The sequence below is a fragment of the Notamacropus eugenii genome, chromosome 6 (assembly GCF_028372415.1).
Source record: "Notamacropus eugenii isolate mMacEug1 chromosome 6, mMacEug1.pri_v2, whole genome shotgun sequence".
In the NCBI taxonomy this organism is placed as follows: Eukaryota; Metazoa; Chordata; class Mammalia; order Diprotodontia; family Macropodidae; genus Notamacropus; species Notamacropus eugenii.
Window position 1 is genome coordinate 4,176,546 of NC_092877.1, and position 16,115 is coordinate 4,192,660.

A 16,115-nucleotide genomic window follows, 5' to 3' on the forward strand; every position below is an offset into this window, starting at 1 on the left:
CATGGCCAGACTGCCAAGATTTCCAACATGAATGGGCAGGGCCAGGTTCCTCCAACCTGCAGCCTCTCTCTGAGCAAGGTTTGATGGGCCTCCTGTCCTTCTGGGAGCCAGCAGAGGGACTCTGCTTTCCTGCCTTGTCAGGAATTTGGTCCACGAGAGCTCATTTGCTTCAGGTTCCAATTCTCTAGGGCGAACACAAGAAGCAGGAGTAGCTCTGTGCCGGCTGAATGATTGTTTCCCCTGGGGAGGGCAAGGCCTACATTGATGACCACCCTCATGCCTGGTGGCTATGTAGGCCAGCATCAGCAACTGCTCCTGGGTTAGACGCAGGAACTGGACAGAAACCAGGGCTCAGTCCTTTTGGCTTCCTTCTTATCTCCGAGGACATCCCTTTACACTGTGGTCGCATGCCCACAGCAATGACCTAAGCCCTAGGGCCCCTGGCTTCCCGTTGCGGCGCTTTCTATCCTTTGAGGAACGGGAACTAAGTCTGCTTTCCAAACCTAGCTCCCAGCTGTCTGCCCCTCACAACAAGCAGGGTCTGTCCTGGTCGGGGTACCTTCTAGGAGTGGAGAGGTTCTTGGCCAGGGGAGAACAAAGAAAACAACTTCATTGTATACAGAAAACTTTTATTGGAAATTTCTTAAGAATATATTTGAAAGTAACAGCTCAAATGTTTTGAAACCAGGTAAGGGGTGAAGATGTTCCTCTCCAGGCCGAGCATCTGAATGGCTAGTCATCAGCCACGTCTGCCCTGGATATGCTGACACTGGCCTAACTGACCTTGGGATATGCTGAGCCAAGAACCAGGCCAGGGCCCCAATCCCTTGGTGTTGAGCAAGGCTGACGGAGTGGGTCTGGCACATACTGCCCGCCACATGCTTTGCTTGAAGCTAGCACTTCACTCAACTACTAGGAGGCTGGAAGCTCCAAGCTCTTTTCACCACTGAGGAGCCCTGAGCAAACTGGCAATGGCTGCAGAGGGCAGCATTTGAACCACAGTGCTCCTGGCTAGGATACCACAGCATTTTCATGCAGGAGCCAAGGGGAAGTTGGTCAGAGGTGGTGTCTATGGAGCTGACCAACCAGGAGATGGGGAATACCTTTCCAAGGTCCATGTTACCTACCTTCCCCTTGTACAGCCCTGGTGCCCCGGGGTCAGACTGATCCAACCAACTCCTGGACCGGACACTTCTAGGGTTGTCCTACACTGAACCAAAACCACTGGATTGATCTCATGATGGCGCTCACCTATGTCCTCTAGATCAAGAACGATTTAGGGCGAAGGATGCCTTGGACTGTTCCCTCAAGGCTGGGAGAAACCTGGCCTCTAGGGACAGGAAGATTTAAGTGAAATCTACCTGTGATTGTCCCCTTCGCATCAACACTGAGGTCACTCCTGTCTTCCTAGTAGCACAGAAATGCATTACCAGCTAGGTGATCAACAGAGCACAAGGTCTGGCTCAAACCGCACAGCACAATGTGCAGGTCAGAGCACTTCGGTCACATGCAGTTGACAAAGAAAGATTGGACAAAGCCATCTGTTCCAGAGGGGAGCTGCTTCCTCAGGACCTACATGCACCAAGGCCTAGAAAGCTTTATTCGCCTTGGACAATGGCCCCTTTTCAAGGATGCCAACAGTCCCAATGTGGAGGGAGTGGGGATAGCATCACACAGGTAAGGCTTGGCAGTGAGAGGCAGTCCAACTGGCAAGCAACAGGGCAATGTCTTGTCTCCTAGATTCAGAGGTGGAGGCTGGAAGTGGGACAAGTGCTCCCCCCACTCCTCCTATAACCACTGTTTCAAGCTCAAGTTTCCGGCCCCTTTGGATGGCTCTAGAGGTGGACAGAAGGAAGCAAGTCCTAATTACTCAGGATCAGAGGCCTAGCAGAAATGCCTAGGCCTGCTGGGGCACCCGGGGGCTGGGGCTTTGGCACAGCACGTAGCAGGGCTCTCCAGGACAGAGGCCACGTGCGGCCATTCATCTTAGCACAAGGGCTGCTATTTTGTCACGGAGCCAGGGTGGCATTAGGAAGAAAACTTTACAATCTCAGCCAGCAAAAGGTTTCTTGGAAGGGGTGGGGAGAACCCCACATTTGCAAGAAGTTGGTGTCCAGGGGGCTCTATTGAATTGCAGCAATTCTGGGGAGTGGAGAGTGTTCCCGAGTCCACAGCTATCCCTAGGCCTTTGTCCTTGATGCCTATGATGGAGACTAGATGTCCCAGGGCCGCCTCTGGCATCTTTAGAGGGCCCTGCTGGGCAGAGGAAAGACCCAGCCTTCCCAGAGCCACAGCTGGCCTAAAATAGCCCACATCGAATGCATTTTAAAATATAATCTGATTTCTTTTAAAGCAATAAATATTTACTGTTTGATGCTTATCTATAAGCATAGAGCAGCCACAGTAGCAGGAGAGGAAAGGAAAAGAAAGAGAATATTGGTCTACAGACTCCCAGGACACGGCCCTGACAAACAGGATGCTGAGCTGGGGGGTCAGGAGGAGGGGATAGGTGACCTGGTGAGTCAGTGGGGGCGGTCCAACGTAGCCTAGCAGAGCATCATGAAAGCCTTTAGACTACATGGGAGGCAGACTGCACTGGGCCAGAAAAGTCAGTCTGTGGACATTCGGTCAGCCTTTCCGAGCAGAGGGCAGCCAGAAACACACAGGCCTTCTGTCCGGTGGGCAGAGTACTGAGATACGGTGAAGTAAAATGCCCTCCCCTCCCCAGCCTCTACACTGTGTGTGGTACTGCTGATGGGCTTCCCTCTTTCCTCTCGTTCCTGGGTCACTGGGGTAGGGGTGGGTTAGGCCTGTCAGAGCCCTAATGCCAAGGGGAGAGGTGTGGAAGGCCCAATTTTCCACAGGCTAAACTGGATGGCAATGTTCAGCTGCTCTGCTCTAGATGGAGGTGGGAAAGACCCGTTGCTGAGAAGCAAACTCTTGGGGGAGGTGGGGAAGCCCCCTTTTTCACCAGCTGTGCTTACTCCTGACCCTTAGGGTAGGTTATGACCCAGAATTCAAATGCTGCAAGGACAGGGCTCTCTTCAGTGCTGGCCCCTGGGTTTGATTGGGGAGAAGAGCCAAAAGGCAGGAATGGGGGAGCCCCCTCCCCCCTCCCTCCACCATCCCCACCCTGGCCTGGATTGAAACTGAATAAATAACAGATGAGAGAGGGAGAGAAGAGAGAGAGGTGGCAATGGGCTCTGTCCTCAGGGGTCCAAGAAAGGGTCTGCTGCTGCTGGGGTGCGGGGAGAATGACTTTACTGTAGGGTCTCCACAAAGGCATCAAACTCTTTGACATTTTTCTCATGCACGGCCAGTTTTTCTGGGAGTGAGTCCTGGAAAGGAAGTGGGAAAGATCAGGAACACTCATATTGTGTGGAGAGTTGCAGAGCTGTTCTGGGTCAGATCCGCTCAGAACTGCCTGGATCACACTGACACTGTGGTGCACTAAGTCCTAAGGAGGGAGGTCCTCAGCAGAGACTGAGTTTAATGGTGTCATCCTAACCGCCCCCCCCCGCCCATTACTGCTGTAATACATTATACTGCGGGACAAGACAAGAAGACAATGCCAGGGAGGCTGGATAATAGGCCCCCGTAGCCAGAAAGAGAGCATGTTTCTTCTTTAAGCTGCGGAACTGGGAAAGCCTCAGAGCCTGGGAGGCTGACGTGGGGTCCTCCGGGCAGGCTCCACACTGACCAACACCGCACAACCACAAGGTCAAAGACGAGGACACAGAATCCTAAGAGCTTGGGAAATGGCAGACGGTGCTAATAAAATGGATTCAAGTCCTAAACAGCTGTGAGGAAAGGCAGGAAGGAGCTGGGCCTCTTTCTTCCCAGAGGAGGAGGCCAAGGGGCACGTGAGCTAGTGAAAAAGTATGTAAAGCTATTATTACTGGGGAAGAAAAAGACCCCAACCAGCTGGTCCCTCTCTCCACGGATGACATAATATGAAGGGGCTTCAGTATCACAAAGGAAGGGTCTGGATTGGATTCCTAAGCCAAGTGGAGAACTGGATGTGTCCCATAGGCTTTAAGGGCAAGGCCACATGGAGGCAGGAGAGGGGCCTAGGTGACCCAGGGGATTCTATGATAGTCAGGTCAGGGTCATGTTTGACACCTTTCATTTTTTTGGGGGGGGGTAAGAGGGAGCGTGGTCCACCCTGTTGTCCAGGGCTCCATCCGTACATGGCGCAGCACACAAGCTCAGGATCTAGGAGGCTCCAAGGTCCTCAGACTCAAGGGCAGCTTGTATGACCATCCTGCTTAGCTCAGCTCCAGCACCAGCACAGCCATCTTCCCACTGCCCTAGCCACATGGCAAAGCTCCTGAGTGTTGTCTAACCTTCCAATGTTGCTGCCAACCCTGCACTCACTCACTGCTCTCTCTGGATCTCTGGCAAGGCCTTCAGGCTCATATCACTGACAGCACGAAGCCTGCTGAGGAACGGCCCTTCGACTGTCTACAGACCAGCGTGTGAAGCTCAGAGAGGGTGGACCAAGAGGCATTTAGGGGCCGCAACGTGCACCGGTAGAGAGAGTTCCTGTGCTGACTGGTTGTAGACACGGACCAATAAATAGCATGGCCCAGAACAAGGGCACGGGGTCATCCAGCTTCTCAATGGGGAACCTTGCTTACGGTGCTCAGAATCTTCTAGTACATCAGGGAACTACTGCTCCCAGGGAAGGGTGGGATTGCTTTTCCATGTGGGAATCTGCCTGGCCAGGCTTCCTGGAAAACTGTCTGAGTCCAAATTTAAATTGCTAAATACTAGGAGCTGTGTTAGGGAAAAGAGGACAGGAACAAAAGCCTGTGGCTGTAAGGAACCCTGAGAGCTCATGGGGAAGGGGGAGACGTGTGCAAGAAGCCAGAGGATGATGGGAAGAGAGAAGAAGTCTGAAGACATAAGAAGGGTCCTTCTCTTCCTCTTATTTTTTTGGGGGCAGAACTCCTGCCAGGCTGTCTCTGAGCGCGTGCGCGCATGCGTGCGTGTGTGTGTGCGCACGCGCATGTACACGTACATGTGCACATGCAAATGTGCGTGCGTGTCTTGAGAGCCATGCTCTGTAATGTGACAACACAAGGGGATGGTGCTTGTTGACAGGCTAAGATTTTTCCCAGCTCTAGGTTTCTGATTCTTGGGACACTAGGGGTATAGGATTTTCATACCAGGTCTTCAGCCATGGACTGGGCCCCAATGTCGATGGAGAGGCTGCTCAGCTGAGGAGGATTCTGAAACTCCCGGTAGAAGGTCCCTAAGTCCATGGGCAGAATGTCATCCTTAGAGAAGGCTGGCTTCTTTGGAAACACAAGTAAGACAAGCAGATCTCAGTGCCTGTCCTGGATCTCCGAGGGAAACAGAGACAAAAGGTGCATCCACTTCCTTTCCCTCCTGTCACCTCCAGAGCTCACAGTGAAGATTTTCCCTCTTGAGGTCAATTCTGAAGCTTTTGCTTTCCAAAGAGAGTTCTTTTCTCTTTTGACCTCAGCACCACTGGCATGAGCCTCACTAAACTACTGCTAACGGTTAAATGCTCTAAAGACCTGCTCTGACTTCCTTACAGAAAAAAGCCCCAAGTCCCATCTTGAGAAGGCCTCTTTCCTAATGTCCACCAAGACGCTGGCCTGGATCCAAGTGGTGACGGGCCTTGTGAGGGGCTCCCCAGATGCTGTGGGTCTGGCACCCTGAGCCAGTACTTGTACTCACTACCAGAATTCACCCAGTATGGCAGGGAAGGACCCATTCTGGTGTTTTGTGCTGGTGCCTTCTCACAATGACTCACAATAGCACGGAGCTCACCATGGTAGTCATACCAGCTGTGACAGAGCCTACACCAAGCTCAAAGGCTTCTGGACAGAAACACTTCTGGTCATAATCAACTCCATACCTGTCTAGTCAGTGCACGCTGCCAACAGAGCCGAGGTTTCTTTGAACCCCTTATCAAGTCTTGTGAACTGTGAACCATCACAGCTTTGTGGCAAAAGGTGATGAACAGAAGGAGTGGTGACAACTTACAAAATCAACCATGACGAAGTCATCATGTGTGTTTCCGCTGCTGCCGCCACTGGACCCATCAGAGTGTAAGCTGCCTTGGAGAGGAGATTCGGTGCCTGGGGAGTCAGGAGGATTTACCTGTGTGGGGAACCACAAAGACCTTGTTTTAGTCCCCAGGCTAAAGGCTACTGTAGCAACCTTGGGACCTCACCCTGGACAGACTCAACAAACAAATCCAGGAGTACACCTCTTGGGTGGGCAGTGAAGCCCACAGGAGACAGAGAGGCACTGCTGGTGACGACTTGATCCTACCAGATGCTTTCTCAGTGGGAAACTCACCATGGGATCATTATCCTCTAGCTCAAAGTTCTTGGGTGCAAACATGGCAAAGGGGATATCCAAATTGGTCATTGTTACCTAAAAAGGTACAAGAAAAGCGGATCAATGCCAGCTCTCCCCAACACAGACAGGCCCTTCAGCAAAGACAAGGAAAGGCATGAACTCAGTGGGTCAGCGATTACTCACTGATCCATCCATCTATCCAATCTACAAAGCAAATGGACAGCTTGGGACTAGACAAGATGCAAAGACAGAGAGCTGCCCAAGAGCTCAGTACATAGCTTCCTGCATATGCTTGGAGCAGAGAATGAGCTGCCTGGGGCTGCCCTTCACTGTTCCCCTTCTTAGACTCAGACAGCAGGAATCCCACCTGGACTCTGCTATGTCTCCGAGTGCCGAGTACAGTGTCCTGTATGGAGCAGGCATTTGAGGTCTGCTTGGCACTCTGCCTATGCACACTATACGTTATGTGGAATATGTTCCACAGGGACCCAAAGAGCAACAGATTCAAGGAAATGAACTTGGGAAACCTTGGTCCCCACATGAGGAAGAAAGAACTGGCACTTTGAGGTGCTTGAGAACACGGGCCAGGCTCTCTTCTGCTTTGGGGAGGAGCTGGAGGAATCACCTGATCCATCGAATTGTTGACAAGTGCTCCCACTTTCCGAACCAAGATGGCTTCCAGAACGTCATGGGGGGAGCCCCGGCCTTCACTGCTGTTGGATACAGTTTCGGTGTCTTCACTGGGGAAGGGAGATAAAGTTAGCTGTGCCTCTATGACCTGCAGTCCAGGCTGCGGTGCCCCCCTCTGTCTCTGCCCCTTTGCTAAGCTGGCATTATGCGCAGGGCAAACAACAGCCAGGCTGGTCACCGCCTGCACTTCTTTTAGAGCCAAATCAATTCTTCGGGTGGGCTTCTCTTTTTTTTTCTACTCAATTACCACCGTCCATCACTGTCCTCATGAAAAAACCCAGATCCTGGACCTGGTTCTCAAGAGCTGGGCCTATGGCTAATCCCAGCAGCCTTTGCCCATGTTCCCCTCTTGTCCCTGCATTTAAGTAAGCTTTTCTTTTTTAAGAAACCAAGGCAAACATGAAGAAAAGGAACATGGGGCAAGAGAGAAGGGCTCGCTTGTTCAAACCCATTCCTGCTCTGTTAGGAGACAAGTGCCAAGAAAGTCTCTTGTTCATGGAATAAAATAAGAAACATGACCGTTTATTTCCCAGCTGGCCCCACAGCTGGAGGACAGCCACCCCCCCCCAGGTCTCCCACAGCTGGAGGATGGCCACCTCCCCTCCCCCAAGGTCTCCCACAGCTGGAGCATGGCTGCCTCCCCCACGTCTCCCACAGTGGGCTCAGGGGGCCTGGTCAGAAGCCCACTTATGGAGTATTAAGTAGAGGACAGAGCTCCTGCTTATCTGAGCAATCTGTGCCCCGAGATGGGAAGAGCTTGAGGTGGGGGGAGCCACAGGCCTTCCTGACAAGTCTTGGGACCATACTGCTAATAAATGTACCTGCTGGAAGGAGTGACTATGTAGTGGGCACCGTCAGAAGGGGTGAAGGTTGCCATCTTCTCATGGTCGGCCTGGGTGCCGTGGGCAGGCTGGCTGGGAGTGAAGGGCACTCCACCTTCCTTCCCTGGAACCATTAACTCCAGGGAGGAACAAATAAAGATCCAATTAGCGATTATAGCATGGAAGATGAGGGGAGGAGCCTCACATCCTACTCTACTGGGCATCTGATTTCAAGCCTTTCCCCTAGCAATGCTGCCATCCTGTGGGTAGGAACCTCCAATCCTACTTCCGAGAAACAGGCCAGTGACTCTATCAGGGTAAAGGAAAGAGCAGCACACCTGGGAGAAAGCTTTCCTCCTCTTGGACTCATCTTACCTCTAGTCCAAGGCTCTCTGGCAAAATGTCCCTTAGGTCTCCCATAGGGAGTGAAGTCTGTTTGGAGGCTTCAAATACTCATGATGTCCTTGTGTGGCTGAAGGACCCCCCGCCTTCCCCCATGGCCACATGGTAAAAAGGTCCTTCCTGACTTCAGGGATACCTGGTGAGGGTGGGCAGCACTTGAGCCAGCAGCAAAGACCATTGGGTGGGCCAGCTCTGCTGATCCAACTCCCAGAGCAGCGGGCTGATAAGAAACGCGGGAGCTGGCCAGCTAAGCGAGAGAAAAACAGAGGGTGAAGAGGGGAAGGGGAGAGAAGGAGGGAGGAGGAGAAAACAGGGCAAGTCCAGCAATGTGATTAAGTAATAAGGACTCACGAAGAAAGCAGACAAGTTCGGAATCCCAGGCCACCCTCTGGGGGTTTGGGAGGTGGGTTGGAAGAGAGGCCTGAGCTCAAGACTCAACAGATGTGGGATTTCCTGGTGGATATCAGAAGTACAGTGGGGTGGAAGGTTTGTTGGTTTTTTTTTGAAAAAGTCTGGACTATGGGTAGACTAGCCTACTCCAAAGGGGTCCCAGCCAGCAGAACAAGGCTGAAGGGCTCCCTCGGAGCTGCTAATAGCAGTCAATGTCTCCAAAATCCTTCTCTTTTTTCTTCTGACAGAAGACTGTCTTTTCAGATTTAACCCTCTGGCGCCCTGAATATGGAAAGGCTTGTATTTATGTTTGAAAAAGGAAAGATTACCAGACTGGAATTGTTTATTTGGAAACAATATAAATAACTCCCTGTAGCTGTCACCTCAGCGGAAGGAGCAGGGGCAGATGCAGAATGCTGTTTTGGGTTGGTCCTGGTTACACCCCTTTAAAACCAAACCGCCCATTCCAGAATAACAATCCCATAAATCCCAAAGGACACTGGGGAGTGCAAAATAGTAGAGAATAATTTGTACCTTATTTTTTAAAGGTACCATCTAATCATTCCCTCTCTTCCCATTTGGACTCACTTGATGGGAAAAGGCCAGTCCTGCCATGGGGACCCTCAGGGTGTCCGTCACCACCGGAGTAGGGGTCTGAAAATGGGCCTTACTAACAGTGAACACACACTGGACACAGACACAGAAGAAACAAGAGAGGAAGAAAGAAAACAGAAAAGGACTTGAGAAAAAAGGGAACAAAGAGGTGAAGGAGCTAAGCCTTGGAAAGGAACCATCAGAACCAGAGGTGGACGGGAGCGGATGAGGACACACCTGCCAGACTGTCTGACAGCCAGGATTCCTGAGGCTACAATCCAAAGAGGACACATTTCTAAGAGCAGGAAATACTTGCTGGACATTTGCTAGGGGGTCTTCCAAGCCTTCCAGCAGGCCTTGTCTTGGTTGTTCTCCTTGCCCTCTCTCCTTTGGAGGTTTTGGGGACACCACCCCTTTTAGCCTTTCCCCTAGGTTCTCCTTCCTAGCAGAGTGCACTTTCTCAAGTCCCCTTGTTGGATCCCCATGCAGACTGAGCCCTCTAATTGCAGGGATTCTCCAGGGCCCTCTTCTCTCCCCACTCTATACCACCTTGTGGTGATGTTATCAGCTCCCAAATGTACCTTTACCACTTCATGCTCTGCTGATCACCAGCCTCACAGCTCCAACTGATTCTCAAGACACTCGAAACTCAACATGTCTAAAGAATGTCCTCCTAAAACGTTCTCCTTCCCCCTATCTTCCCTTCACTGTAGAGGACGCCATCCTCCCAGTATCCCAACTCATAGGCCAGGAATCACCCTGGATTCCTCTCAAGGCCTGTGGATTTCACCTCTGCAGCTTCTCTCCAATAAACCCCCTTCTCTCCTCTGATGCTTTCCCCTCCCTGGTACTGACCCTCATCCCCTCACACATGGACTACTGTAACAGCTGCTGAGGGGGTCTGCTGGACTCGAGTTTATCCCCAGTTCAATCCGGCCTCCATTCAGCCACCAAAGTGATTTTCCTAAAGAACATGTCATACGCCTATTAAATAAACTCCAGCAACTCCTTATTACCTCTTAAGATCAAATACAAAATGCTCCCTCTGCTATTAAAAGCCTCCTCCTACCTGTCCCGTCTTCCCACCCCTTGCTCCCCAACTGAAGCTTTGGCTTCCTGGGCAACCTCTCTGGCCATTCCTGTTCCTGGAAGGCTCTCCTTCTTCCTTTCAGACTACCAACCTTCCCAAATAAAACCCCACCTTCTACAGGAAGCCTTCCCTGGCCCTTCTTAATTCCAGCACCTTCCCTCTCCATTCTGGACACAGCCTGCTTTGTCTTGATCTGTGTGTACATTGTCTCCCCATTAGACTCTAAGCTCCTGGAGGTCAGGGCCTGTCTTTTTCCAGCACGGTGCCTGGCACATAGCAGGCATTTAATAAATACACAAGTTCTAGCTGCTTGAAGAATTCCCATAATTGCAACGAGGGCTAAGGATTCTTCCTAGTCTGGTTTGAAAACACAGCAGCTGATCAGCACTCCTGACATTCACCAGGGAGATAACACCAAAACCACAGGTGAGCCCTTTCCCCCTGAAGCCACAGTATCAGAACTCTGTGGAAAGGCCAGCACCTCTGTTTGGCCTCTCTCCTAAGGGTGCCTATGGGATGTATACAAACTGGACTCTAGATTCGGCCTGTAATGTAAATGGATGGGCACCGCCTCCTCCTCTTCCACCTGGAAGCTCAAGGGCCAACAGGGTTACTCAGGCCACTGCCAGAGTCAAACCTCTTGAGATAGGACATTATTTCATTTCTTTAAATCCAATTTATGGAAGGCTTAGATGTCCCCTTGTCTTTCTGCATGGAATGGAATGAACACCAAACTGGCTTTTCAGAGCTAGGCCCCACCCCTGTTAAGTACTACTTAAAATGCCAACTGTTTGAAAAATGTTTGATTGCTTTGGAGAACCCCTCAAGCAGCAGCTGAACCAAGCCCTCCAGTCTCTCTACCTTAAACATTAAGAGAAAGGGATGAGGATGCTCCAACGGTGTCCCATCACCCCCTACCCATATGGGTGGGTCATGCACTGAGTACTCTCTGCTAAACTGAGGAAAAGCCTCCAGTAGGGCTGGGTCACCTCAAGCATAAACCAGGGACACCCTGGAATTAGGCGGTGTGGGATAAGGAACGAGACTCAGGTAAGACTGTTGGGGGCCATGGTAGAGCAGCGAATGCTGCAGCTCATTACCCAAGCACCTAGGCACCAACAGGCAAAAGGTTTTCCTGAGTCAGACTGCTGAAAACACCACCGTAGGGAGCCTACCTTACCTGACATGGCACCCGACACTAAATAATCTCAGGTAGAAAAGATGCTCCTAGTTAGGAATGTCCACATAGACAGCAGACAGGCAACCTGAGCCCCTGGGCCTGCTCCTAAGCCCCGGCTCCCAGGGATTTGTCTCCAGCTGATTGGTGTCATCTGTATAATCCTAACTTCTAGGAAACCACAGCCCACCTTAGGAGACTGGCCCTCCCTGGGTTAGAATCAGTCCCCAGGTGTGTGCCTGACCTTCCCTGACACCTGATGCCCATTTGGATCTGCAGAGAATCTTGGTGCTTCACCCTGAAGGTGCAGATGGTTCGGGAGCCCCATCACATGGCTCAGCCCCCACCTCCTGCCCCCCCAGCCACAAGGCAGCTACTAAATTAGCTCACAAGGGCTTCCTCCTACCTGGGATGGAGGGGAGGTTGAGAAAGAGGTGGTGCAGACCTCCTGAGAGTCCTCCACAGATGGGTATGCTCCCCCAGCATCATCACCAGCTGTCCTACAGGGAGAGAAAAGAGAAATAACAGAAACAAGTGGGTTTGTGGGAATGGAAGGAAGGGAAGGTTTCAAACAAATGTCTAGAAATGCCTACTGTCAGGGTGTGTCTAAGGCTATCAAAAGAGGCAATACACCTTTGTTCCAATTCCTAAAACCGTTCCACTCTGTGGGGCGTCCCTGGCAAGGCCGGCCAGAGCCAGCTAAGCCTCCGAATCCCACTGTCTAAGGAGGCTGATAACCATGAGCCACCAAGAAGATCCAAAGCCACAGCTGGTACCCAAGTGTCCTGAGAGCCAATGCTGCCTGGAGGGATGGGGTGGGGACCTGCCGAATAGCTGACAGAAGGGAAGCTGTGTGGCTCATTCACAGGAGCTGCAGGCAGGGGCTCATCTGGCCTTACAAGCTTTTAATGCCTGTCTTGTTTTCTTACCTGTAGTTGCAGGGGTGCATCGGTGAAGAGCTGGGGTAGGGACGGTCCACAAAATGATCAATGACAATCCCCATGATAGGTGGGGTCCTCTCAAACTGCCTGCAAGGCAACAAGATTATGTTAGCGTGTCTTTCTGGCCCTTTCCCTGGCATCTGCTAGTAGGGTCCACAAGCAACCTAGGCCTGGCAACTTTACAAACCCTCCACCACACCAGAGATCCTGGACCAGTAGGCTCTAGGTCACTGAGTTGCTCCATTCAGGGCATCTTTACTCTCTCCTTCAAAGATTTTAAGCTTCCTATGGAGATATACTACAGGGGAAGAACAGAGCTGGCACAGAGGCTCCTGCTCACCTGGTAGACATGAAGGCCAGGTTAATTCTGTAGGCACAGGACAGAGTGATGGTTCCCACTGGGGTGCCTACTGTGCCAACTCGGACTGTCTGGAAACCTGTAAGAGAAAGAAAGGTAGCCTTTCTGACTCCTTTCAGGCCCTTCAAGTGCTGGCCTTTCCCTCAATCAAGGACTCTTTCCTGTGTCTCTATAATGCTCATTCACAGAAATGAACACATACACACACACATACACATACACACAACACACACACACACACGCAATCAATGTAGCCCTGGACCCCTGCTTTCTTTCATGGGCAACAAATAGTCAAGAACAAGGAAATTTTCATGTTGGAAGGACACTGGCTTTGGGGAGAAAGGACAGGTCCAAGTTGCAGAGTCTAAGAAATATCATGTGACCATGGCCACATAGCATTCTGTGGCATGGACATGAGAGGCGGATGCCCAGAAAGTGCCCTGTCAGAAAGGAGCACATTGAGGAGTCATTCCCACTGAGGGGGACCCGTGGGTGGAACATTCATAAGTAGAAGTACCCCCAAAGTGAAAGGAGGCTAACACATGGGCTGTGCAGCCAGAACAGTACCTTCTCCTAAGCCATTCAATTGGACTTCTCCAAAGTATATCCTGTGGGAAGGAAACAAAGGAATGAATGTGGATTTCTTTTTGGCCTGTAATAAGGAGAAGAGCAAGTTCACAGCTGGTTTGCTCGGCCTCAGTGGAGGGTGTCCTTAGGGCCACAGTTAAACTACGTCTTAGCAATCCAAAGAGAAACATGTCATGGAGACAGCCTACTGAGCCTTGTGTCCCCATCCTCCACAAAGGCTCCTTGGAGGTAGGGACTATGTCACTTTTCCTTGTATCCCCTGAACTTAGAATAGAGTTTGATGTGAACTCACCCAATTCTTAGTCATGAAATTATTGTAACCCTGAAGAAAGATGAAGAATTCATGGGTGACCTCTTTCTTTTCTCCAGCATAAACTCTTAGTCATGTACTTGCTGCCCACAGAGCCCAAAAGACACTTAAGACCCTCCTACAGGATACAGGCTTGAACTGTTGAGAGACATCATTCACACTTAAAAACAAGACAAGCACATAACTGGGAAACTATACTTTCCAATCCAAGAAGTTTTCTGATCTGGAAGAATTAGCTTTTAAAAATCTAGTAAGAACCTCTCTGATTCTGTGAATCTTAGGAGGATGACATTAGTGAAAGGTCCAAGTCACAGGACATTTTAAAAGAAATAATTTTTAATTATTTTCAAGGACATAAAGTAACAAGCTAAATATTCATGAAGAGGTGCCAGGATGTGGGGCTACCTTCCTCCCTGTAATGAAGCATCTATTCTCTTCTACCATTAAGCATCTCTCTACAACTGTGTTCCTATCTGCATAACTCAGCAAATCCTTTTTTCCATGAAGAGTGCAAAGATAAATTTGAGCATAGTTCTGATTAAGAGTTTTAGAAGGATCCAAATCAGTAAGCAGGTAACACTGAAGGAAAACCTGGAGGTGTTCCGGTCCATCAAAATCAATGGTGTGTTTTTGCAGGCAACTGGCTGATAAATCTTATAGACTACCCAGACATTATTTTTAAAGAATTCATAGGGATCCCCCCAATTTCCAATTATTTGCCACCACGAAAAACAACTGAAAACTGAGGGATCAACTGGGGAGTGACTCAACAAGCTGTGGTAAATGACTGTCATGGAATATTACTGTGCGACAAGAAGTGACAGGCCAGATGTTCTCAGAAAAACTTAGACTAACATGCACTGACCCAGAGTTAAAGGGAGAAGAACCAGGAGAACATTGTAACAGTAAGAGCAACATTGTAACAACGATCAGTTGGGGGGGGGGGGGGGGGATGACTTGGCTCTTCTCAGCACCACAACGATGTAAGACAATTCCAAGGGTCTTACGATGAAAAAGGACTGCTGGAATCTGAACGCACACTGAAGTATACTTTTTAACTTTTATTTTCCTTGGGTGTGGTTTGTGTTTTCTTTTTTAACATGACTAGTATGGAAATATGTTCTGCATGACTGCACATGTATAATCTATATCAAATTGCCTGCCTTCTCAAGGAGTGGGGAGGGAGACAATTTAGAACTCTATTAAAAAAGGAATGTTAAAATTTTTTTACATGGAATTGGAAAAATAAATTTTTCGGGGGGGGGAGAACAAAAAGAATTCATAGGGATCAGGTTCTCCAAAAGGTTGAAAGAAAAAAAGGAAAGGCACAGTCCAAAGCATTATAGATGAGCCACTGTGGGTTTAATAAAATGTGAGAATAAGTCAGAAATATCCAGGACTGTTAAAGGGCCTAAAAATCAGGCCACATAAGGATTAGCTAAAAGAGCTAAAGACGTTTAGCCAAGAGAAGAGAAGACTTGGCAGGGGAAAGGAGAGGGATATAAGCAGTCTTAAAGTATTTGAAGGGCTTGTGGAATAAGTATTAACATTGTTCTGCTTGGCCCCAGAAAGAAAGCTAGTAGCACTGGCTAATGATGAAGGCTGTCCGAACGTGGCATGGATTGCCTTGGGGTGTGGTTTCTCTCTCATGGGAGGGCTCTCACCAAAGCTTATAGGAAACCCACCAGCCTGGGATATTGTAGAAAGGATTACTGTTACCAGTACTGGCTGTATCAATGGATACAGAACCCTCTGAGGTTCGGTGAAATTAGCAAATTCTCCTGAAGAGGAAGAGAAAACAGACAGCCCAGCTTGAGGAGGAATAAAGGTGAGTGGGCTGGAACCATTTCATTCCCTTTGCTGATGCACAGGGCGGCAGGCCTTATGGATCCACTGAGACACTTAAATTCTCCAGTCATCCGATGAATATCTGGTCACTGGATTCAGATGGCTCTGGAGGAGAAGTGAGGCTGGTGACCTGCACAGCCCTCCCTCACTCAAAACAAAGTCCAGTGCAAGTCATGTCATCATGGATGGCATGGTCTTCTTCGGCAACAAAGGACAAACACAATAAATTCTCCAGTACTTTCATCAACAAGCTAGGAAGTTACAGTGTACATCAGGGTTGCCAAACTCAAAGAGAAACAGGCCCACTGAAGTGTGTACATGGATCACTGGGGGTCACCGTCTATCTTTTATTTTATTTTTGTGGATTTTGCTAAATGCTCCTCAGTTACATTTTAATCCGGCTCTGGCTGCACTTGGAGCGTTAATGCCCATGTCTGACACCTCTGGACTAAACCAGCTGTTTACAAATTGTCTCCAATTGGGACTCTCTGGTGGGTCTTAGAAAACTACCATTTACTTAGGATAAAAATGGAGGCAAGGAAACGTTTGTTGCAGTAGCATATAGCT

At 49.8% G+C, this 16,115-nt stretch overlaps 1 protein-coding gene across 5 annotated transcripts in view; it reads right to left on the reverse strand.

Annotated features, from left to right (window-relative positions):
- Nucleotides 1-612: 612 nt before the first annotated feature.
- ATG13 (autophagy related 13) overlaps nucleotides 613-16,115 on the reverse strand; it is a 36,017-nt gene continuing 20,514 nt past the window's right edge. Inside the window, exons 7-18 of one of the 5 annotated variants that reach the window (XM_072617620.1) lie at nucleotides 13,370-13,410; nucleotides 12,785-12,881; nucleotides 12,433-12,531; nucleotides 11,910-12,003; nucleotides 9,231-9,329; nucleotides 8,389-8,499; nucleotides 7,851-7,987; nucleotides 6,965-7,079; nucleotides 6,337-6,414; nucleotides 6,019-6,135; nucleotides 5,172-5,300; nucleotides 613-3,338 (exon numbers count right to left, since the gene is read on the reverse strand). In XM_072617620.1, the coding sequence (XP_072473721.1) occupies nucleotides 3,261-3,338; nucleotides 5,172-5,300; nucleotides 6,019-6,135; nucleotides 6,337-6,414; nucleotides 6,965-7,079; nucleotides 7,851-7,987; nucleotides 8,389-8,499; nucleotides 9,231-9,329; nucleotides 11,910-12,003; nucleotides 12,433-12,531; nucleotides 12,785-12,881; nucleotides 13,370-13,410 (1,195 nt within the window). In that variant the 3' untranslated portion in view covers nucleotides 613-3,260. The remainder of the gene's footprint in view (nucleotides 3,339-5,171; nucleotides 5,301-6,018; nucleotides 6,136-6,336; nucleotides 6,415-6,964; nucleotides 7,080-7,850; nucleotides 7,988-8,388; nucleotides 8,500-9,230; nucleotides 9,330-11,909; nucleotides 12,004-12,432; nucleotides 12,532-12,784; nucleotides 12,882-13,369; nucleotides 13,411-16,115) is intronic. The other 4 variants (XM_072617622.1, XM_072617621.1, XM_072617624.1 and 1 more) reach the window with 4 other exon arrangements.